Here is a 22,983-nt window from a genome sequence, read left to right on the forward strand (position 1 = left end):
ACTGAAAAATCCAGTCTTTAGACACGGCTTGTGTGGTGTGTGAACCCCCCCCCCCCCCCGTAACCATAGCCTGTGGCCACACTGGTGTGAGTGTTCCTAGGATGGAAATACCAGTGATTTTTTTACAAGAAACGCTCATTAAAAGTGAGATGCCGTCCATTGTTAGGATTCGGAAAGTCGTGTAGTGTACACAAGGCCTAAAGCTTCATGAGTAATTTCCCCACACATAAAATGCTGTATTTATCACGCACACCAGGAGGGTATTTCACAAAGCAGGATTAGTGCTAGCGGCATAACTGTGCTGAGTAAAACCTGGAACAGCTCTTTTTTTAAAATTTTATTTATTTTTTTTTTACTTGAGCCCACGTTCCAGGTTTTGGGAGGCCTCCGGGTTTCACTCAGCGCAGTTATCAGTAATCCTGCTTCGTCAAACAACGTCCGGAAAATTTTACGTCGTTGTAGCATTAATAAAAGGCACAGGTTTCAGGATCGCAGCTGGCCACAAATCACCACGGCATTGACCGCAAGGTGAAAACAGCGGTACCAGTCAGCCATTAGCTACATTACATTACAGGCATTTAGCAGACGCTTTCATCCACAGCGACCTACACAACTTTTTACACAGCATTTACATCGCATCCATTTATACAGCTGGATATACACTGAAGCAATGCAGATGAAGTACGTTGCTCAAGGGTACATCGCATTAATTTAGAAGATGCTTTTATCCAAAGTGACGTACAAAAGCGCATATCATGGTCATTGGAACAACTACAAAATGCGGGTTCGATAAGGTACAATACTCGTTTCGTACAACGGGGAATCGAACCTGTGACCTTCAGGTTCCAAGATCAACTCCTTACCCATTACGCTACACTGCCGCCCCTACGCACATCACAGCCGGTGCCGTTCGCTGTCCCTAATACAGCAGAGAATGTCTTTAATCCGCCCGCCACGCCCGGCTCGCACCAGCAGGAAGTTCACTCCGAGCTCGGCCAGGAGCGGGCAGGGAGGGAGGCGCGGGGCTAAACCCCAAAATCCCCCTTCCCGCTAACGTAAACGCAGCGGGGTCCCCGTCGCGGAGACGGCTGGCGGTAACCGGCGACGGTACAGGGGGGTAATCTCCCACTAAGAAGCTTTAAACTGAGAGGCAGACCCGGGTCAAAAAAAAAAAAAAAACTTATTTGTTTTGGATTCAAATACTTCTCTGTGCTCTGTTGATCTTGCCTGGTGTACTTGAGCCGGCCAATATGACCAGAAGGTGGGGTTTTGCACTTTTTTTTTGAGAGGATTTCATTTATGTCCAATACACAAGACAAGATCAGTAAAGCGTAGAAAAGTATTTGAATCCAAAACAAATGCGTACTTGACCCGGGTCTGCAAAGAGGAAAACTTAAAACGAGGGCGACGCAGACAGAAACAGCACGGCAGAGGCCTACCGTCTGATACCGTCATCCAAAACAGCAGCCATTCACAAGAGCTCAGTCAGTGCGTCTGCAACCCCTCATAGGAAAACACACAGTGAGTCCCAGCTACACCACAGCACCCCGCACCGCCTTGTAACAGTGCCACATTCACTCAGACAGCAGTAAAAACACAGTTCTGCAGTGAACGCTTTCATTAAGAAACACTGCCTTATCATCTCCGGGTGACTTCAAATCCCCCTTTTCATAATGCCGTCAGAACAGGGCAACAGTTTTACGTCTTATATTACTGGGGCCCGTTAGCAGACGTAGCACACGTACTTGTGCTGTTTGTGTGTTTGTTTTCAACATGGAGCTTTTTACACGTCGCATTGTCTGGCTGATACATCTGGCAGGCTTCCCTTATCCCTCCCTTTTCAGTCCTAAGAGACTTCCTGGTTCAGTAAAGGTTAAATCTACTACTATTGCTACCACTGCCACTACACGCTATCAGCGCAGCTCTCGGTCAGGTCCCAACACTGCCTACCTACCAAGCCTTATGAAAGAGCCACACTGTAGCTGCATGGAGGGGGAAGGCAGCGACTCTTGCCTTGTACAGCAATTTTGAGGCACGAGTAATGGTAAATGGTAAATGGACTGCATTTATATAGCGCTTTTATCCAAAGCGCTTTACAATTGATGCCTCACAGTAATCTGAATAGCAATTCTTAGGAAATGTTACAGTTGGTTGCAACAATGCAGGCCACCCAGTCCAAGATGAGTCAGGGTTTTCCGTTTACGGACAATTACTTTTATTTATTTGACCTTTATTTAACCAGGTAAAAGTGACTGAGAACAAATTCTAATTCACAACACTGACCTGGCGAAGAAGGCATGCGTCAATCAAAAAAAACATACAAAGACTTCTTTAAAAAACCAAGTTCACCATAGTACATTTACAGAGATAAAACAAAAAAAATAAAAAGACAGAAAATTGCATTAAATTTGGTACGGAGCAGTCAACAGTAGCAAAGAGATGGGGCCTAGCATGTGCAGTTATCAGTGAATGTGTCGCGTAAAAGTCTTTTACCTCCCATCTACCTGCTTCACAGAAACAAAAATCAGGCATGTTCATTTTGAGGGACAAGGAAATGAATCGAGACCAATGACAAGACTGTGAGTTTAACCAATAGAAAACAGAACAACGTGTGGGCTGCATGCATTGTTTGAGCGCTAGCGTGTACTGTACACACAGGCGAAATGCGCTCCCCTCCTGAATCTGCCAAAACAAGAAACCTCCTACAGCTTCACAGACATTTTCAGCGATATTAAAAGCTGTAGATCAATTTCTGGGGAAAGGACTGTGATGCAACCACTCCACTGTTACCTCAGTTACTTACTACAGAGACAGAAAGTACAGACGGAAAGAGAAACAGACACACACACACGCTCATACATGCACTCACACACACACACACACACTCATACATGCACTGTGACAGTGAGGAGGGGAAGTCAGTCATCCGAGGCAGATGTTACTTTAAATGTGAAACAAAGAAGAGCTGGAGTCTCCTGGGGCCTCCTGCCAAGCCCGACTCTGCCCCCCCCCCCCCACCCCGCCCTCTCACTGGCCCGCAGGCTGACTGCGCAGCTCTGCTTTACTGACTCTCCCCCACCACCAGCTCATTCACTCACTCACTCATTCACAGACTCACTCACTAATTGCCTGTGTGCTCAGAGTCAGCTGGCCTCCCGGCCCCAGCTGATGAGCCAATAATGCGCGTGTGTGTGTGCGTGTGTGTGTGAGTGCATGTGTCTGTGTGTGAGTGTGTGTGCGTGCATGTGTGTGTGAGAGCGTGTGTGAAAGACAGTGAGAGTGCGTCTGTGTGTGTGTGTGTGAGAGTGTGTGCGTGTGTGTGTGTGTGTGTGTGTGTGTGTGAGAGAGTGAGAGTGTGTCTGTGTCTCTATCGGGGTGAAAGAATGTTGACAAATGAGAGAAGAAAAAGAAAGACTTGCATCCGACGGTTCACAAAAGCAGGAAGTGAGGAGCGAGAGCTTCGCTGGGCGTTTCGTAACAGCCGCCGGCGCGGCCGCCGGGAACTCTGGGGGACGAACGAGAAAACACGCCGCGCCGGCTCTCCCGCTCGGGTACCCACGGAACCGCGGCGGGCCGTTTCCACGGGAACGAAGACGGGCCTATCAGAGCGCTGAATAACGAGGGGGTCAGCGAGAGAGTCAGCGAGCGGGCGGCCCGAACGCAGGCCGCCAACGGCTGAGTCACAGTCAGACGCGGGGGGTGGGGGGGGGCCTGGAGAGGGAGAGGGAGCGGGACAGCGAGCGGCAGCGTTGGGACAGCCCTCGCGTGAGGGCGTGAACAAATAGCTTTTAAAAAAAGAAGAAAAAGAAGAAAAATCCCGAAGGAAAAGAAGAACACCTCCACAGAATGACTCAACGAACAAGATACTCCACTCTGCGCAGAGTCGCGCGCGCTCTCACGCTACAGCCGAAGCCAGCGGCGAAACAAAACCAGTACCTGCAAACGGCCATCTGCAACGGCTGGTATTTTAATAGGGCTAGCAGCAGCGCTAACAAACTGCGACTTGACGTGGTGGATCCACGCCGCCAAGGGAAGAGACTGTTCCCATCCGGCAACGTCCACGCCGTCACAGGCAAAACGGACCGTCCTCCCGCTCAACTCCCCACGCCACGGCCCCGCCCTGTTCCTTAGCCCTTTAAGAGGTGTGAGTAACTGAGCATACTAACGCTGATGTGATGTCACAATCGCTACTGGTACTTTTTTCAGTGTTCTAGAACTCCATTGACAGCAATGTGGAGTTCTAGAACACTGAAAAGAGTACTCTTCAAAGGATCAATGGGCTGAACAGCTAAGCTATCAAACGCATCTGCCTCGATGCGGGTGCAAGTGAGGGCCCAGTTTGTGTTTACCTCTTTTTTTGCAGAACGTTGCCAACAACAACATGGTCCCCTCCACCCCCCCCCCCCCCCCCCAGATGCTATCACACAACAGGATGCAGCATTGCGACTTCCTATTGCAGCTGCTGGAAAGTTCTGTACTTTTTAATCATTTCTGTGGCTCAGCACCATAGGGACCAGAGGGGGACAGGGACGATCTGTGAGTGGGTGTTACTACACAAGCTCGTGCACGGCAGAATATTAATCCAGATTTATTCATATTCTTTTTTCATGCGTGCGTGTGCGTGAGTGTCTGTGTGTGTGTATGTGTGTGCGTGTGTGTGTGTGTGTATGTGTGTGTGTGTGTGTGTGTGTGTGTATGTGCGTAAGTGTCTGTATGTGTATGTATGTGTGTGTGTGTGTGTGTGTGTGTGTGTGTGTGTGTGTGTGTATGTGTGTGTGTATGTGTGTGTGTGTGTGTGTGTGTGTGTGTGTGCACACATGCGATTCAGCAGACTCACACTGAGGGTGCTCTCCACTCCTGAAAACAGTGGGAATCCTTCAGTGGGTCTGGCAACAAAAGCACCTTTTAATCACAGAGGAGGTAGAGTGCACAGAGCCACACCCAGGCCTGCAGAGCCGTATGAAACGCACCGCCTGTTCTCCCACACTCCACCTGGCCTGCACTCACAACAGCAGCAGCAGCTCACCTACCTGCTCCAACCAGGGTTCTTACGCACACACACGTCTGCATGAGCTAACAAGCACATGGTAAAATGGCAAATGGACTGCATTTACATAGCGCTTTTATCCAAAGCGCTTCACAACTGATGCCTCTCATTCACCCATTCACACACACACTTGCACACCAACGGCGAAAGGCTGCCACGCAAGGCGCCAATCAGCTCGCTGGGAGCAGTTAGGGGTTAGGTGTCTTGCTCAGGGAACACTTCGACACGCCCAGGGCGGGGGATCGAACCGGCAACCCTCCGACTGCCAGACAACCGCTCTCACCTCCTGAGCTATGTCCCCTTAGTAACCAAGTAACCCGGGCTTTCATAAACATTTAATCGGGATACATTTTTAATGCTCATCCCATCTGTCCGAAGGGCGGCCATTTTCCACGAGAGCGGACAGGCGGCGCTGAGTCAGCACTCTCCCGTCAAGCAGAGTCGCCGCGTCCCTGCACCCCAGCCCTGGGGGCAAAGGCCCAAACGCTCAACACCACCAGGACTGCGCTACCTCACCGCTACCGCACACGAGCTCTTCAGGCGGCCGGCCGTACTGCGGGCTAACGAACGGCACCAAACGTTCGGGTCGCGGGCCCTGACGCCCGGGCCTTAAACTTCGCGATTGAACCGCCGCGGCGGTCTTAACTCGGGAAAGGGCGCCGCCGATCTGCCGCCGATCCGTAGCCGCCGGAGCCGCTCCTGGTTTTGCGTGTCGCCGGGGCGGAGGGGGCCGGCTGGTGGCCAATGGCATCCTCCCACCCGCACTGACCCGGCATGCGCCATTACATTACATTACATTATGTTACATTACATTATGTTACATTACATTATGTTACATTACGTTATGTTACATTACATTATGTTACATTACGTTACGTTACGTTACGTTACAGGCATTTAGCAGACGCTCTTATCCAGAGCGACTTACAACAAAGTGCGTCAGTTCAAGGTGCAGAGGTGCAAAAGAAACACACTGGAGTGAAGTGAAGATCGTAGTGCCAGAAGTGACCACACAGATCAGGACTCCAACCCTGTAGGGTGACCTGTTCAAGGCAACGGAACACACCAGGGCTGCCACCCGGTCCACGCTCACGCTCGACGGAGAGCTCAGAGAGACACCCGGATGGAGATGAAAAGACGAAGGGGAGGAGGGGGGGGATGATTCACGCACGCAGAACACAGAGGGAATGGCAGTGGAAAGAAAGAAAGAGAGAAAGAAAGAGAAATGCGATAGGAGTGTTGGGTAAGGTGCGGGCTCTCGTCGGACCGGCCCGGTGCTCTGTGGGGACTCCTCTGAGTCCCACTCTGACGGGGACACACACACACACACACACACACACGCGCGCGCACGCACGCACACACACACGCGCACGCGCACACGCACACGCACACGCACACGCACACGCACACGCACACGCACACGCACACGCACACGCACACGCACACGCACACGCACACGCACACACACACGCACACGCACACACACACACACACACCGTGACCCCCGCTGGAGTTAACTCCGTGACCCGCCCCCCCGCCCCCCACCCCGGCCCCATCCACTCGAACCTGCACAGATCTGTTTCTCTGATCGGGGCAACAGCGCTGGTAGAAATTCGGCATTTCGAGCCTGATGTATCTGTCCCGCCCGGCGATCGCATTCCCTCCGTCGGGGGGGGTGGGGGGGGGGGGTGAGCGAGCAGCGTTCTGGCGGTCGGGTTCTGGCCCACTCACCATGCAAAGACATGCAAAGCAGAGGACGCAGCCCAGAGCAGCAGAGCATGACTTCAGCCCCGCCACACGCAGACTCAGTTCAGCTTCCGCGTTTCAAAACACCAGCGACAACTGCAATTCATGCGCATGGACTCATCTTCTACATATATATATATATATATATACAGGGCAGGAATCTAACTTTTTCGTCCACTGGCCACAGTGGCTGGTGCATTCCAAAATTAACTTTTTGTTTTACCAGACAACAGGACCTTCAAATGATGGGTGGTTACCTGCCAAAGTAGAGTAAACTGGTAGAGTAAACAAACTCACCAGCCACCGATAAAAAGTTACCAGCATTTTGCCGGTGTTGCTGTCATACCCTGCATACACGTGCATATCTGCAGCACGTTAACTTCATTAACAAACAAGATTCATTCATGAAAAATGTTTTTTTGAATTTTTTTTATTTATTTTATTTTATTTTTTAAATCACAGCTTATGGTCTGCCGTCTCCATCCCCATGGCAACCAAACAAGCTGGCGATAGGCGCACAGCTGCGTGCTGTGAGGCCATGAAGGCTTTGGGAAGTGGTACGGTATGTGCACCAGGCACCGCAGCTGTTGTCGGTCATAGTCAAGCTCAGCCTTTCTTTTTTTTTTGTGGGTAGGGATATGGGGGGGTGCGCGTGTGTGTGTGTGGGGGGGGGGGGGGGGGGGAAAGAAAAAAAAAAAAAAACTTTCTTGAGAAAAATGGAAAACACATGTGTGACCTCGTCCCCTACCCATCCTCCTCCTCCTCACAACCCTGAGTCACCAAGTTGCCCGGAAACATGTAGCCTATTACAAGCCATAGAGGCTGCTCTTCAGCTTACTGATTTACATTTCCTATACAGGACGTAGCCTAAATCTAAAGCTCTGTTTTAAACAATCCCCAAAGCCACTTCTGTGTATGGGCACAATTCGTCAGCAGCGGATGGTTGCAGTTAACATATTACATAACCAACTCCCTGCCCCGCCCCCACCCCCCCCAACCCCCACCATGTTTTCCTGCTTAGAGTAGAGCGCGAAAACCATCTGCACACACCAAAGTCAACAAGCCAACATTAATGGGAATAGAGGAGTACCAGCTACACACCCGAAGCAGCGTCATACACAGACACTGACGCTTAGATGACTTAACACTATAAGGTTACACCGATATGACTTATAAACACAGAGAGACAGACAAACAAAAACTTAATCATCAGGTTACAGAACTGAAATGATTACGAATGGTCCAATAATGATAATCTTCAAGCAGCTTCGGGGGAGTGCTATTGTGGCCGATGACCTCATCGGTAGGACAGAAGTGCCAGGCTGAACTTAGCCAGAGGGGAGAAAAAACAACAATTAAGCCACACGAGCAGAAGTCCATATACAGGCCCTGCTACAGTGTGTGTGTGTGTGTGCTGCAGTGTGTGTGTGTGCTGCAGTCTGTGTGTGCTGTATTCTGTCTGTGGTGCAGTCTGTGTGTGCTGCAGTTTGTTTGTGCTGCAGTCTGTGTGTGCTGCATTCTGTCTGTGGAATGTGTGTCCTGTATTCTGTCTGTGCTGTAGTGTGTGTGTCCTGCAGTCTGTTTGTGCTGCAGTGTGTGTGTACTGCAGTTTGTGTGTGCTGTATTCTGTCTGTGGTGCAGTCTGTGTGTGCTGCAGTCTGTGTGTGCTGTATTCGGTCTGTGCTGCAGTTAGTGTGTGCTGTATTCTGTCTGTGCTGCAGTCTGTCTGTGGCATGTGTGTGCTGTATTCTGTCTGTGCTGCAGTCTGTGTGTGTGCTGCAGCCTATGTGTGTTCTGCAGTCTGTGTGTGCTGTATTCTGTCTGTGCTGCAGTCTGTGTGTGCTGTATTCTGTCTGTGCTGCAGTCTGTGTGTGCAGCAGTCTGTGTGTGCAGAGGTCTGTCTGTGCAGCAGATGTGAGTGTGTGCTGCAGCCCAGAAGCCCAGGCCCGTGTCCATATCTGTAGCGCTACATGTGTCACACAGCTTTAGCACTGCTGAGAGACACTGGCAGTACTTACCCAGAGCTCCACAAGAACCCACAGCAGACCAGGGCTCTACAGCGCCCCCCATTTTAGGAGCATCTGCTCCTGAAAACCGACGTGCGCTAGCAGGAAAAGTAATTTAGGAGCACATCTAATTGGGATGCATTAGTGCTCTCCTAAATCTTTCAGCTTGGGAGCACATGCTGCTCCCTGAAGAAAAACTGTTAGTGGAGAGCCTTGCAGAGATTCTCAAATCTGGCCCTCGAGGTCAGTAGTGCTGCTGGTTTTCATTTTTTACCTGAGAGTTCTGATTAACTGATTAAGGCCACTGATTGGCCAGAGATTTAACTCCCCTGGGGTCCCCAGGTTTACATCAGTCCCTGATTGGAGGGGAAGAATGAGAACCAGCGGCCCAAGAGGGCCTGGGGAGCCAGCTTTGAGGACGCCCTGACCCAGAACAGGCCCTAAACCCGCGCGGAACCCTGAACAGACTGTACGCACCAAGCAAAGGCACCCGCCATTATGCAACCATGAGCACAAGCAAACCTGAGTTACGGCCAAAGACTCCCCCCAACTGATCCTGTCCAGGCTGGCTGGCTAGGCTCCGCTCCACGCCTGAGTTTCGATTTAAGAGAGAGGACCCCCCCCCCTCTGCCGAACCCCCACCACCCCCCCCCGGTCAATCCCCTGCCCCCCCCACTCTGTACGCCAGAGTCCCCCGGGAGGATGGGATTCTCTTCACCATCTGCCGGGCCGTGTGAGGGGACGGGTCGCTGTTTAAAAGCAGCCAGCCAGACGACGGGAAGAAAGAAAGGAGGAGGAGGAAGAATAAAGAGAACAGAAAGACAGGGAGGAAAAAAAAAAAGCAGAAGCAGAAGAGAGCTGAGCATCAAGCCACATCCGGAGAGACGAGCACGAGAGGAAGCTGGGCAGCACTGCGCAACACACACACACATGCGCACGCACGCACGCACCCATGCAGACACACACACGCAAGCACACACACACACATGCGCAACACACACACACATGTGCACGCACGCACGCACGCACGTACACATGCAGACACACACACACAAGCACACACACACGCATGCATGCACACGCATGCACGCACACACGCACACAAGCACACACACGCGCACACACACACACGCACACTCATATACGCACACTCCCACACGCTCTCACTCACACATGCACGCAAACACAAGCACACACACATGCAGGCACATGTATGCTCATGCACACACACACGTGCATACACACATGCATACACACACATGCAAACCATGTGCAGTTCGCTACTGTGACAAGGACAAAAATATCAACAAACCTGCAAAACAATGCAAAAATTTACTGAAACTAAAAAACTATGCCTATATGAACACCGCGCCTGTGCGAGCGTGCGTGAGTGCGTGCGTGTGCTTGTGTGTACGCGTGAGAGTGTGTCCACAGTTTAACTTTCAACACTTAAATCAATTCATATTACACAAGATATAGGCTACACAGATCAGTCCGTCAATTCGATTATTAAAGGAATTAGCCTATACTACATTTGTATAAGCAGAGCACATACAAGCTTTTCTTTTAACCTTTAAGTCTACCTGACAGTCAAGCCAAAGAAGCACCACCTCTCAATCACAGAACAAACAGAGCAATATTCAAAAATGTCCATTTTAGATATTAAGGGAACCCCCCCCCCCCCCCCCAAAAAAATAAATAAATAAATAAATAAATAAATAAATAAATAAACTGTGGGACAGGCAGGGTGTCACACAGCTCATATGATTTCTGGCTTTTGCTTTTAAATTCACAGCTTTGCCAACTGCAAGATAATGGTCACCCGAGATGACGTTGGTTGGTTTCAAAAGCCGCAGCCAATGCTGCGAAAGCGTCGCTTCCTCTCGGCGCGGGGGCGCAGCGGAGCAGGGCTCGGCACCATCCTACTGCCGAGCCTAACGCTACCAGGAAGTGGAGCCGGTGCACAAATCAGAGCCGGCCAGTCAGTGTCCTCCCTCACAGGAAGACTGCAGAACGTACTCAAGCCTACCTGGACTTCAATACACGCTGAACGCAGATCACGGTCGAGAACAGCGGGCTTAGATTTCACGATCTACTGAACACGCCCGAGGACGAGGACTCTGCATGCGCACAAAACCTTCAAAGAGATCGAAGCCGTCCGCAAACAAGGCTCGCAGAACAATTCCGCCCCCCCCCGTCCTACCCCACCCCACCCCACCCACCCCCCTCGCCCGCCCGCGTTCCACGGACACCACATCAGAGGAATTCCCTCACAATCAGAAGCACTCCATAGCTGTTTCCCCTCTCAGCTTCACCAAGGACAACAGCATCTCTGTGTTCACGGCGCTTGGCAGAGAACCAGGCCGTGTTATTTTAACAACAATCGCTCTCGCGTTTAACAAAACGGTCTCTCGGCAACAAAAGCCGTTAGCAGAGAGGAATGCTCGGCACAGAAACTTAATGTTCATTTCTGTTTGTTCGTTTGTCATTATGTAATGCTTTCCCCTCTGTCTCCTACCCAGCGCAAAATGGCCTCGGGCTGGGAGACATACCGCAATGATAATTATCGAATGCAATTACCGGTCTTGGCCACCATGCAGAGAATGACCTTTCTTTTCCTCTTTTTCCTTTTTAATTACACCTTAAGCCGTAGCAAGCAGCCGAAATGAAGAGGCCTCGTGAAACGCCTGCAGAATGGCCCCATCACGCGTGACCTCCGCTATCATTCCGCAGACAAGCGATGTGCTGCGACCCCCCCCCCCCCCACCACGAAGCACACGGTGCCGCCCGTCACACTGCAGCCCTCAGGCCAGGCTCCCACGGGCATGAGCCGGAGGAGGACCCCTCATGTGCAGCTCAACATGCCAAACAGTCCGTGCTGACACCCAGGCCCACGGAAAACCCTCCCACCCCCAGGGCAAAACCAGACCCAGCTGGGTCCATCCACCCCCCCCCCCCGCAGAGCTGGGGACCACAGTCACCACTGGCTTAACTGCAACCAACAGCCACCTGCAGCTCCACACTGCCATTTTCTGTCCCTGTTCAGAAGCCTAGCCGTCCCACCTAGCGAGCGGTTACGCAATACGCGCTGCTGTTGATATTTCGATGTACGCATCATAAATCTTAAAAATGAGCTCAAATCAACCCCAGGGTTTTCAGACCACCATCTATTAGCTAAGGGTAGCCGGATTGAGTAACCGCTTTTCAAAAACTGGTATGGGCCCTGTTTAACAGGTAGGGGCACAGAGACAGAAAGAGAGAGAGCCAGAGGGAGCAAGGCAGAGGAGATAATGTGTACCATGCACAGAAGTGAATTAGGCCTACAGTTAACCTATTCATGACAGCCATGCAATGCATTGTGCCCAAACTAGCCAGAAGGCTACTAATAAATGCTGAAGCATAATACAAAAAAAAAAAAAAAAAAAGTGAGAAATAAAAATAAAATTTCAAAAAAAGCCAGTGGGCAATAGAAAATATACAGAGCTCACAAGGTACAGAGAACTAGAGAATCCACATGAGAGAGAGAGAGAGAGAGAGGGAGAGAGAGGGAGAGGGAGAGGGAGAGAGGGGGAGAGGGAGAGAGAGAGAGAGAGGGAGAGGGAGAGAGAGAGAGAGAGACTCTTTGGGCTCTGCTGATCCTGACCGAAAACACCAGCAAGCCCCCCTTCATCTCCCCGAGAACAAGAAGGGTTTTGTCTCCACAGGCCTTGGGGGTCACATGAGTGAGTGGACACAACAAAAATTATTTATTAACTTCGCACTCACTCACTCACCCACCTCTCTCTCTCTCTCTCGTTCTCTCTCAACCACTGCATCTGCAACTACAGCAGCCAATCCCCATGCAAAGCAGCCCCATTTCCCCTCGGACGTCTGACAGGATGTTTTCCTGGGTTCCCCCAAATTTAGTTTAAACTAAAATTAATACTCTCTGGATGAATTTTTTTTATTTTTATTTTTTACTGTTGCATTTGGGATGCGGAGTGGCGTCGTGGCTGAAACACAGCTGCGCTTTGTTCGGTTTGGACCGAGCTGCGGCAGTAGCGTGTGCTTCCCGCAGGGAGACTTGAACCCGTGACCTTCCTGTTGGGAAGCTGATCCACGTTACAGCCCGTGGAAGGACTGATATTGCACACCAGATTACTGCCACATCCCATGCTTAGAGGGCCGCTTTTCATTCCATATAAAGCAAAAAGAAAAATTTAGAAAAGAAAGAAAAACTGCACAGCCACGTCGTTTCGTACTTATTCTTAAGATGGGCGCAAGGCACGCGCTACATTATTACTTAATGCATATGAAAAACGAAGGTTTCCGCGTTATTTTTGACCAAAGTTCTGCCTTTTCCGTTGAGACACATAAGGCTTCTCTGCCTGAAAGCTATTTTAGTGTGTAATATTTTACATGCACTTCAAATCGCCCCTCCTCACCTTGACGTAAATGATGTTCAGACATCGCTGACATATAGACTTGCAACACAACATGGATTGTTTTGATCTACCAATGTTTATCACGTTGCTAATGGAAACCCACTGAAAAAGCGTCAACTGAAACCACATCTTGAGCGGAAAGATTGCCACAATCGTGGCGACTTGTGCAGATCAGAAAATGATTTTACTGTGATCTTACTGGCTGCATTAAAAACACACACACAACTTTCGTTTGATTGCAAAATTAAAGAAACTGCATTTTTAGACCATAACTTAAAATGGTAAGCGTGAGTTCCTTAAGACATCTTACATGACGCACGTGCGAAGTTTTGAAAGTGAAAAAAAAAATGGCGAGATTTATGAAGAGAGTTTGGTGCTGAGAGTGATGCTACTCTACATTGAAGTATGATATGCATGCCAGATAGTCGATATATTTTGGCTAGTCTTGCCAATATATTCGTATCACAACGTTACGATTCAAAATAGACTAAACAGTCTAAGGTTTAATGAGTAGCCTGCTGCATTGTTTCACACTGCCTTTTAAAGCAACCATTTTCTGAATGAAACAGGGCCCCGTAGCCCGAGTGTTCACAAGCCTCAGCAGATGGTCACAATTATTACTGCAAAACACTACTAGCTTAGCTGCTGGTGGAGAGGGGGCGTTTTTTTTAAAGTCGTAAGCTGTAGCTAACACGCTAGCCACCTATTAATCCCTTCCAACCAGGAAAGAACGACTTTGTTCCTATATTACAAATGTAGCAAAGTAACTAGACTACGAACAATGTTACACTTTAACAAATATTTCATCTTAAGTTTACCCAGTCAGAATGTCAATTTCCCCACATTAACGAGCTACCTTGCAAACAAAGAGAACACAGGGCATTGTCCGAAAAAACAAAGACATTTTCAGCCAAAGAGATCCCAACGACACCCTGAATTGGAGCTGCGTAATTTATCTAGCTAGCTAACCGGCTACGAAAAACTAGTATAGCCGATCTCCACGCAACGGCGAACAGGAAGCGAATATGAAACACTGAACTTGGGCTGAAGTGGGTTAAGATAAAGTTGCACACGATTGTTGCCGATAAAACCCAAAAAACCAGCCTAAATGCGAGCTAAATGTGTACTCAGCCTAACAAATGATCAGAAATTGCAGTTAGCTAGCAACCTGATCCAACCATGGCAAATCATTACCCAACACAGGTGAATTACACAGAACCATAACCTTATGTGAAATTTGAACAAGTTATCGTAGCTAGTTACCAAGTAAATTCAGTTCCGTTTTATTAGCAGGGCTAACCAACATTTGCTAACATTAGCTGTACGGTGCAAATTTGGAAATTTGGCTAACTCTGAATCAGCGTGCTGGCTGCCAAACTTAACCAGCATCGCGTTTATGAAGACAAAACAAACTCACCTGCGTGTGTGATATCGGACAGGTCATAGTTCTTGGCGGTCCGAGGAAACTCCTTCAGTTTACGGCTTGACAAGTTAAGAGCCCCGCTAGAAGCTGCTTCTTCCAACGCCTTCTCCACGCTCCGGCTAGCCGCTATAGTCGCCGGCAGCTGGGAACCATCCCCAGCAGCCATATATAAATATGCCTCTTTGTATACTTTATTGTTATGCCAATTTTAAGTTTTCTCTTCTCTATATTCTTCCCCTTTAGCGTCCAAAAAACGGACACGCGGTGTTCAACTTCAAGAGTAACAAAGTGAGGCTAAGAACTGGCACCCAAAGTTTTCTTTTTGAGAGAATTTCTACAGACCTGGAGTAAACGGGTAGTGGCTAACTGTCAATCTTCAAAAAGAGGAGAACGGAGAGCAAGCGAGAGGGAGTGGCTAGGATGCAGGAAGCTTTGATTGACATTAGGAGAACTCCTCTAAATGTGTTGTCAATAGGGAGGAGCCAGAAAGCCAACTCTCTGAATTAGGGCGTGGTTTTGGACTGGTTCCAAGACAAGCCCCGAGCCGCTGAAGTTCATCCTCAAGTGCTGACACAGGATCAGTTTCATCTTTTTGTCACGTAACGGTTTCAAATTGGGATTAGGGTTGAGTAAAATGATCCTAGATTGGCTGTACGAACAAGAAAAGTACCTGAACGGTCGTAAAACAAAAACCTTGAAGCGATTGGTTTAAAGTTAGACCAGTCAAAATGGAAGGTTGGCACCAGAGACTGTAAAAAAAACAGGTTGGTACATAGAGAAATGAGGAAGAAGGTGTGCCAGGCGGTAACATATTTCAAAATAAAGCTAAACGACATAGTGAAATAGTCTAGCGGCTGTTATACGATAAAATAACCAATTGCTGTTGGCAAAAGAATAGTGTCACCTTTATTTAAACGAAGTTCGGCGACTAACGTGGTTTCTTGATCATCGCTTCTTATATAATGGCTCTAGAGTAATTATCAAATAAATAAATAAACAAACAAATAACTGAAGTGAAAATTTCATACTTTTGTAAATATTGAAATAAATAGTGAAATATTTCACAATTTTATGAGGAGTTGCCTTGCTCTAGCATCTTGTAATTATGCACTTATTTCTGTGCACCTGCTAATTTGGAATGGGTGTCACTAATATCTATTGGCTGTAGACCGTATCAGTGGTCTGTGTAGTGATTTGTGTGTGTGTGTGTGTGTGTGTGTGTTTGGGTGTGTGTGTGTGCGTTCTTGTGTGTGTGCCTCTGTATTTCAGGTACCTCATATAAGTGTAAATTTAATGGTCCATTGTCTCCCAGCCTTCCATGGGTTTGTTCCTCTTTCTCTTTTTTCTTTTTCCTCCATTCTTCTCTCACCAGATGACTACCCCCACCTCAGCCCCCCCAGTCCCTGCTCATTGGCCCATTAATGTTGCCCCCTACCCCCTTGTCCCCATCTGTCCATCTGTCAATCACACAGCTGGGTTCACAGCTCTGGTGACAAAACAGCCTGACGTTCGTCACATTCACTGTGTTCATATGTATCCCCACATTCGCCCACTCCTTTAACATAGCCTGCATGAAAACACCATCTGCGCACCCATGACATCACAGTATATGCATCTCAAAAAAAAAAACAAACAAAAAAAAACATATTGAAGGTATGAAGGTTTGTTTTTCCCTGTTTAAGTATTTATATAAAGGCTAGTTCTCCAGCTCTCTTTTATAACACAAATTTTTAAAAATATCTCTAGATGTCTGTCTGTAAAACCACTGCTGTTACAGCTGAAGGAATTCTGGCTGATAGCAAAATTAGAACTGTGCTGTAAGTAAGGGTATTAATGTCCAAGCCAATCTGCAAATATGTCCTGTTTTATTTCAATCGCACCGGCTCCCCACACAGAAAAAAAAAAAAAAAAAAAAAAAAACCGTTTGAAAAAGTCTATAATGCTACAAATGCTTGTCACTGGGGTGGTATCCTATACGTACTTAAAATTGCACCCCTAACCAGCAATACATAATTTGTTTGCACATTTTTTTTGGTTGGAAAATGTACTTAATAGTACCCAAATAGAACATTATTTTATTAGCTGGTCCCTAAAGAACCTAAATGCACCTCCAACTGTACCTTTGTTTCTCAGAGTGCATTCCAAATTGTTACCTGCAGAGGTTGTCTCATTCATATCTGCCGCAAATCACACACTCTTCGTACCTCTAGTTTATGATGCGGCAGTGTATTATAATGGGCAAGGAACTGGTCTTGCAACCTTAAAGGTCACAGGTTCGATTCCCAAGGAGGACACTGCCGTTGTACCCTTGAGCACCTTATATTATCGCTTATTGGCATTTTTACTGTGTACCAGATCAGCACTACAACTCACCCCAATATTTTTAACGTGTATATCTGTGTTTATGTTGTACTAGAGATGACGACTAACATGAAAACATGGTGGAGTGCATCACCTGGTCATAAATGTCCTGAAACAGTAATTCAAACCAACTTGGAATTTTTAACTGTACAACTGAACTCAAAAATGTGTGGCACTTGCACTCAAAATTGCTAAATCATAAATCCGTCTTTGTGAGGTTAAAAAAAAGAAAAGAAATGTATGTATTTATTTATATCGATGTGAAGCCAGAAGCAAGCAAGCAAGCAAGCAAGAGTTTTGGAACACTGATCATGGCATGAATGGCAAAATGTTTGCCAGGAATTCTCTGGAGTAAATGAACTGCAAATGAATTAGACCATACAGAAAAGAGGAAGAGGGCTCAAGAGAACAAGGTCATGAAAAATAAAATGGTGTGATCTGTGACCTCCAGCACAGTGGATCCTGAAGAGAAAAGGAAATGAGAGAGGGATAGTGACATAGATGGGGGGAGAGAGAGGGATGACTGAGATAGAAAGTTAGGGACAAAGAGAAAGAGAAAGAGAAAGAGAGAGAGAGAGAGAGAGAGAGAGAGAGAGAGCGCGAGAGAGAGAGAGAGAAAGAGAGAGAGAATGAGTGACTGCTGAAAGATGAGAATTACTGAGAATGTCTGCAATGCGATCCAACATGGCTAACCCCCCACCAGCTGTGTGTGTGTGAGAGAGAGAGAGAGAGAGAGAGGAAAGGGGAATGAGAAATGGTGTGAGAGACAAAGGATAGGAGTTATTAATGTCACTCTGATTGACTGGACCCTGCTGTACATTAACTTTGCATTGAACCTGGGCAAGACAGTTGGTTTCTTTTTTTAAAACATGTTATTTCTCGCTTGCTTCGTAATCCTTTAGCTGGGGATTTTACTCGTGAACTAGTTACTGTACTAACGCAACATAACCACGTTTACCAGAACTCCAGAAGAGCCAAAAAGTTGGAGGGAAGAGAAACAATTTCACTTGGAAAATTGATACAATAGGACAGGGGCGCCACTTAGTGTACATTTTGAGTAATGCACCGTTCCTTATTGTTATTTTCAGCAGTGGAAATTTTTTGTTGGAAAAAGACGACTGAAATCGCCAAACAAATGGCCAGATGTACAGGGCGATTTCAAGACAATCTGATCAGCACAGAGAGGGTAACACGCTTATCCTTTCAAAAATAACACAGCAAGTCAATACCTCTGCTTAACATCTTTTCTGAGGTATAGCACCTTCTAAAGCATTATCCTGAATAACTTTTACATGCATTTGTACTAGCGATGCATTTATGCAGCTGAACATTTAACTGAAGCAATTCTGGTTAAGTACTTTGCTCAAAGGTACAATGGCAATGCCCCACCTGGGACTCAAACCCACAATCCCCAGTGTACACAGCCCGCCCCCCCCCCTCCCTGTATGTACCATGGCATTGGATCTTACTTGATGTGTGGTGAGCATTCTGGCACAAAATGGCTGCCGTGCATCACCCAGGAGGGTGCTACACATTGGTGGTGGTCGAGGTGAGTTTCCCTGCATCACTGTAAAGCACTTTGAGCACCTGGAGAACCGCTATACAAATGCAACGACTCATTCATACTTGGTTCAGAGAGAAAGAGTGAGGCGTTGTCCGCAGATTGCACCTTTATCAGGGAGGGCTTCCATTCTAGTGCTGAGCTGACCGAACTCCATCGCAGCTTCAGCTGTCTGACATGAGAAAGGCACAGGGTGGTATTCTGTCTACCACACTGTCTATATTTCAATATTAGATGAATAGACAGACAGACAGGCAGATAGACAGACACACACACACACACAGGCATACATACAGACACACACACACACGCATACACACAGACACACACACAGACACATACACGTCCATGCACACACACACAGACACATACACATCCATGCACACACACATATGCGCGCACACACGAACACAGGCACGCAAAACTCTCAACGTTTGACGTAGCCCTGTACCCAAAACCTGTAACACCACTTCTTAATTAAGATATAGTTTCAAAAACAGTGAAATGATACTGTATCTCTCTTTTCGTACAGTAGGTGGTGTCCCTGTCCTTTCGTATTCAATCAACCGGCACTATTTACACCATCAGTGAACCAGAGTTCCTGATACCAGCGTCTTCACATCCCGATATAAATGACGAGAAATAACCCTACTGGTGGCGTCTCAACAAAGCGTGGCGTAGAGGAGTTCTAGAAGGGCTGCCATGGAAACGTGGCATGGAGCGCGTCACTGAGTGCAAATCAGCGCCTAGATTTAATAGACAAATTCGCGGGCTTTGCAGGTGGCGTAGACCGGCACTTGCAAAATGGACCAATCAGGGCACGAGGAGGTAAAACCATATGCAAATGAGTATACTGTGTGGCCAAAGCAGGCCGGCTGTACGTTCCATACGTGACCCAGCGCTGCAGTGAGTTAATCATTCATTTCCCGATTGGCGGCTCTTAAGAAGGGAATTGTGCTTTGTCATTGCGATTGTGAGAAATTAACAAAAGTGATAAGAAGTATCTGAGCGCTACGTTACATTACAGGCATTTAGCAGACGCTCTTATCCAGAGTGACTTACACAGCATTTTTACATTGCATCCATTTATACAGCTGGATGTATACTGAAGCAGTGCAGGTCAAGTACCTTGCTCAAGGGTACAACGGCAGTGTCTTACCTGGGAATTGAACCCGTGACCTTTTTATTACAAGGCCAGTTCCTTACTACTGATTAAAGAAAGGAATTCACACACTGCATTGCTGTGTTGATTTTGCCGCACCTCTGTATTGGCTGTGAACAGTCTTCGGCAGAGTACATTAATTGCGCAATCATACAGTTGGTATGAATATCGGTATACCTGAGGTACCGTATTATAATTGGTCTGGTTGTGAGCAATGATTCAGTGAAATTAATTAGGACGATAAGGACAAGAATGTTATTTGCATCAGATTAAACCGACACCACACAATTTAAACCGACACCACACAATTTTTTATTGTACAGTAACATAACATACAGTAAACAGTATAAACACATTTACACAAGTGCATTTTCATAGTCTGCAGTTAAATTTCCGAAAGTCACTCAGCCTGGAACAGCCAGGGTTCGAAGAGAAGACTGAGACAGGTGAACAAGTTCAAGAGGAGCGATGAAAGGTCAAGCCATGTAAAAACACCTTTTAATGCACTGTGCCCTTTATATTTGGACCCCACGGTCACTGGCATGAAAGTGCAGCATCATTGGCATGGTAAAATGGATAGCAACAATCGCCGGGGGGCAACACACGAGGATGATAAAAAAAACTTTATCACTGGAGACAGAAAAAGTGGAGCCTTCTGTCAGTTCCCTCCAAAAGTCGGCAAACCTCCTGCGATCGCGGCGATCTGGGAACGTTCGTGCTGCATCTGGCCGGACGAGTTGCCTTCTGGTTTCCCCAGATGGGAGTTTGGCTTTGGCTTTGGCTTTGGCATTTCCCCCGCTCCGCCAAACAAAATGTCCTCCAGCGCCCAGAAAACATCCCATTCCAGCCGCAACGTGGCGGCCAATCGGTGCGCAGGAGTTCTTACGGGAATCCTTTCCCTCTACTGAGTCAGTCGGGCGTGCAGAAGCCTACAGAGGACACTGGCTGCAAGCTGTTACAGATGAAAAGGAAAAAACACAGGAAGGGATTTGTTTCCTTGCGTGCCCAGAAGGCACCGGGGTCTCCGGGGGTTGGGGGGGGGGGTGGTGGCAGGGGTGCAGGAGCGGTCTTTACGGGGCCCGACGTTCACACGTTCGCGCGGCGCACAGAAGGGACGCGGGCGCGTTTCTCCCTGAGCGCGTTTTCTTAAACGAGACGATGAAGAATCCGCTCTTCTCCCTCGCCAGTCCGCCAGCGGCAGGGGGGGGACAGAGGGCGGGGGTCACAGGGTCACGGCGGGGGTCACGGCGAGGTCACGGCGAGGTCGGGCTCCTCCACCTGGACGTTCACGCAAAGCTCCGGCTCCTCGGGCACGTACAGCATCTGCTTCTCCGGGTTCTGTGAAAGAACAAAGGATCGGCTTTCACGGGTCTCTCCTTCAGAGACGAAGAGACCCTGGACCTCGACTAGCTGAAACGGACCTCAGCCACCTTAAACGGGGACCACTAGCCAGCTTAAACGGACCTTAGCTAGCTGAAACGGACCTCAGCTAGCTTAAATGGCCCACTAGCTAGCTTAAACTGACCTTAGCTAGCTGAAACGCACCTCCGCTACCTTAAATGAACCACTAGCTAGCTTAAACGGACCTTAGCTAGCTGAAACGCACCTCAACTACCTTAAATGAACCACTAGCTAGCTTAAACGGACCTTAGCTAGCTGAAACGCACCTCAGCTACCTTAAATGAACCACTAGCTAGCTTAAACGGACCATAGCTAGCTGAAATGGACCTCAGGTAGCTTAAACAGACCTCAGCTAGCTTAAACAGACCTCAGCTAGCTTGAAGTCCAACACTGCAGGACTGTGGCGAGTTTTCTTTTTGGGGGGGTGGGGGGGGTATATATAAGAACTGACACATTACATGGCTTATTGTGGAAAACCTACAGCTTCTTACAACTGATCCAGCTGTATAACATTCTAATCTAATCATAGTTGCCAGTACTTACCTAGCTATCAACCAACGTTCAGATACAATAATCTAACAAGTAGCAGGACTTATTGATTTTAATACGTCCTCTTAATTTCCTTCATGCTTCACAAGCTACTGGTACCTTCAAGACGCTACAGTGCCGTATAGACCAAATTCAACATACTGCGTCGCTAAATCTATTCAACATGGCAGCTCGTTATGGGAATGAAAAGGTGATTTGTGTTTTGGTGGCTGGAAACAGACCACAAAGTACAGGCAAAGTACCTTGCTGTGGGGCATAGCGGCATTCTCTGTGAGATGTGAGCCTCCAGCCTCCTTGCTGTTGACCAGCTCTTTGAACAACGTCATTGGGTCGGGGATCTGGGGCAGGATCCAGACGTGGAGTCTTAAAGGAGAAGAGGAGGAACACCGTGAAGACAAAAGGGCCTCATTCACAAAAAAAAAGGTCCTTAAAAATAAATTCTTACTTTTTTCAAAATAGAAGTTCAGATGGAAAAAACAAAAAAAAACTACAGCAAACTGAAATGAAAATGAAAATAAAAATGAGTTACTAAAAACTAAACTGTGACTCGCAAGCCTGCCCTTAAAACTTGCATGAGTAACAAAACGTTCTGAGCAGATACATCCTGTGCGTACGCCTTTGCCCCTTTTTTTTCATCTCACTAAAAGGACAAATTCAGACAACGCGCGACGACGGACGGCGGAACGTTCGCGGAAACGTCGGTTAGCGTTCAAATCTGACCGCGCGTCCGTGGAAAGCCGTTCGCCACAGCGGCTCGGACAAGCTCTACCCTAGGGCCGCTGTGTCTAGCGCGCGGACGAGCAGCAACATCCAGCAGCGAACCGGATAAGGCCCCGCTGCCAAGAGGTACATCTGCGGCTGTTCTGGGAAAGCACGTGGTAGTGTGGGAGCTTTCTCCTGTTTACACTATCCGCTTGGGTGGGAAAGGTTCTGGCTACTGGTTGTCGGTCACACGAACGCGTCAGAACCGTGTCCTTTGCTCTGGCCGGAGACGAGACAGGAAGCCACAATCCTGAGTGGGGCCTTTTTTTTTTAACACGCTGCTTAATCGTGTTCGAGTGTGTGAAATCTCGTCCTTCACCCACGTCGCACTAAACAATGCATTCGCACATACGTGTTTATTTAGCATGCTAATTCATGCTAAAAAAAAGAGTGAGAGGAACCTTCTACTGCCACTTTGTGCTCGGGTAACTGAGAGTAACCCCCCCTCCCCCCCCACAACACTGCGTTCTGGGAAAACAAGGCAGTGGAGAAAATGAAATAATGGATAATAATAGATCACGATAGATTATAATGGATCATA

At 47.9% G+C, this 22,983-nt stretch overlaps 2 protein-coding genes across 4 annotated transcripts in view; both read right to left on the minus strand.

Moving 5' to 3' along the window:
• The window catches only part of lrch4 (leucine-rich repeats and calponin homology (CH) domain containing 4), a 43,152-nt gene extending 28,089 nt beyond the window's left edge, over positions 1 to 15,063 (minus strand). For 2 of the 3 annotated variants that reach the window (XM_035409215.1, XM_035409213.1), the window contains exon 1: positions 14,641 to 14,812. In XM_035409215.1, coding sequence (XP_035265106.1) covers positions 14,641 to 14,812 — 172 coding nt within the window. Of the gene's footprint in view, positions 1 to 14,640 lie in introns of all 3 variants that reach the window. The other variant, XM_035409212.1, reaches the window with a different exon arrangement.
• A 4,955-nt stretch (positions 15,064 to 20,018) lies between these two features.
• Positions 20,019 to 22,983, minus strand: part of il13ra1 (interleukin 13 receptor, alpha 1) — a 10,407-nt gene continuing 7,442 nt past the window's right edge. Inside the window, exons 9-10 of the mRNA XM_035407475.1 lie at positions 21,923 to 22,043; positions 20,019 to 21,068 (exon numbers count right to left, since the gene is read on the minus strand). Coding sequence (XP_035263366.1) covers positions 20,973 to 21,068; positions 21,923 to 22,043 — 217 coding nt within the window. The 3' untranslated portion in view covers positions 20,019 to 20,972. The remainder of the gene's footprint in view (positions 21,069 to 21,922; positions 22,044 to 22,983) is intronic.

Source organism: Anguilla anguilla, chromosome 3 (genome assembly GCF_013347855.1).
Source record: "Anguilla anguilla isolate fAngAng1 chromosome 3, fAngAng1.pri, whole genome shotgun sequence".
Lineage (NCBI taxonomy): Eukaryota > Metazoa > Chordata > Actinopteri > Anguilliformes > Anguillidae > Anguilla > Anguilla anguilla.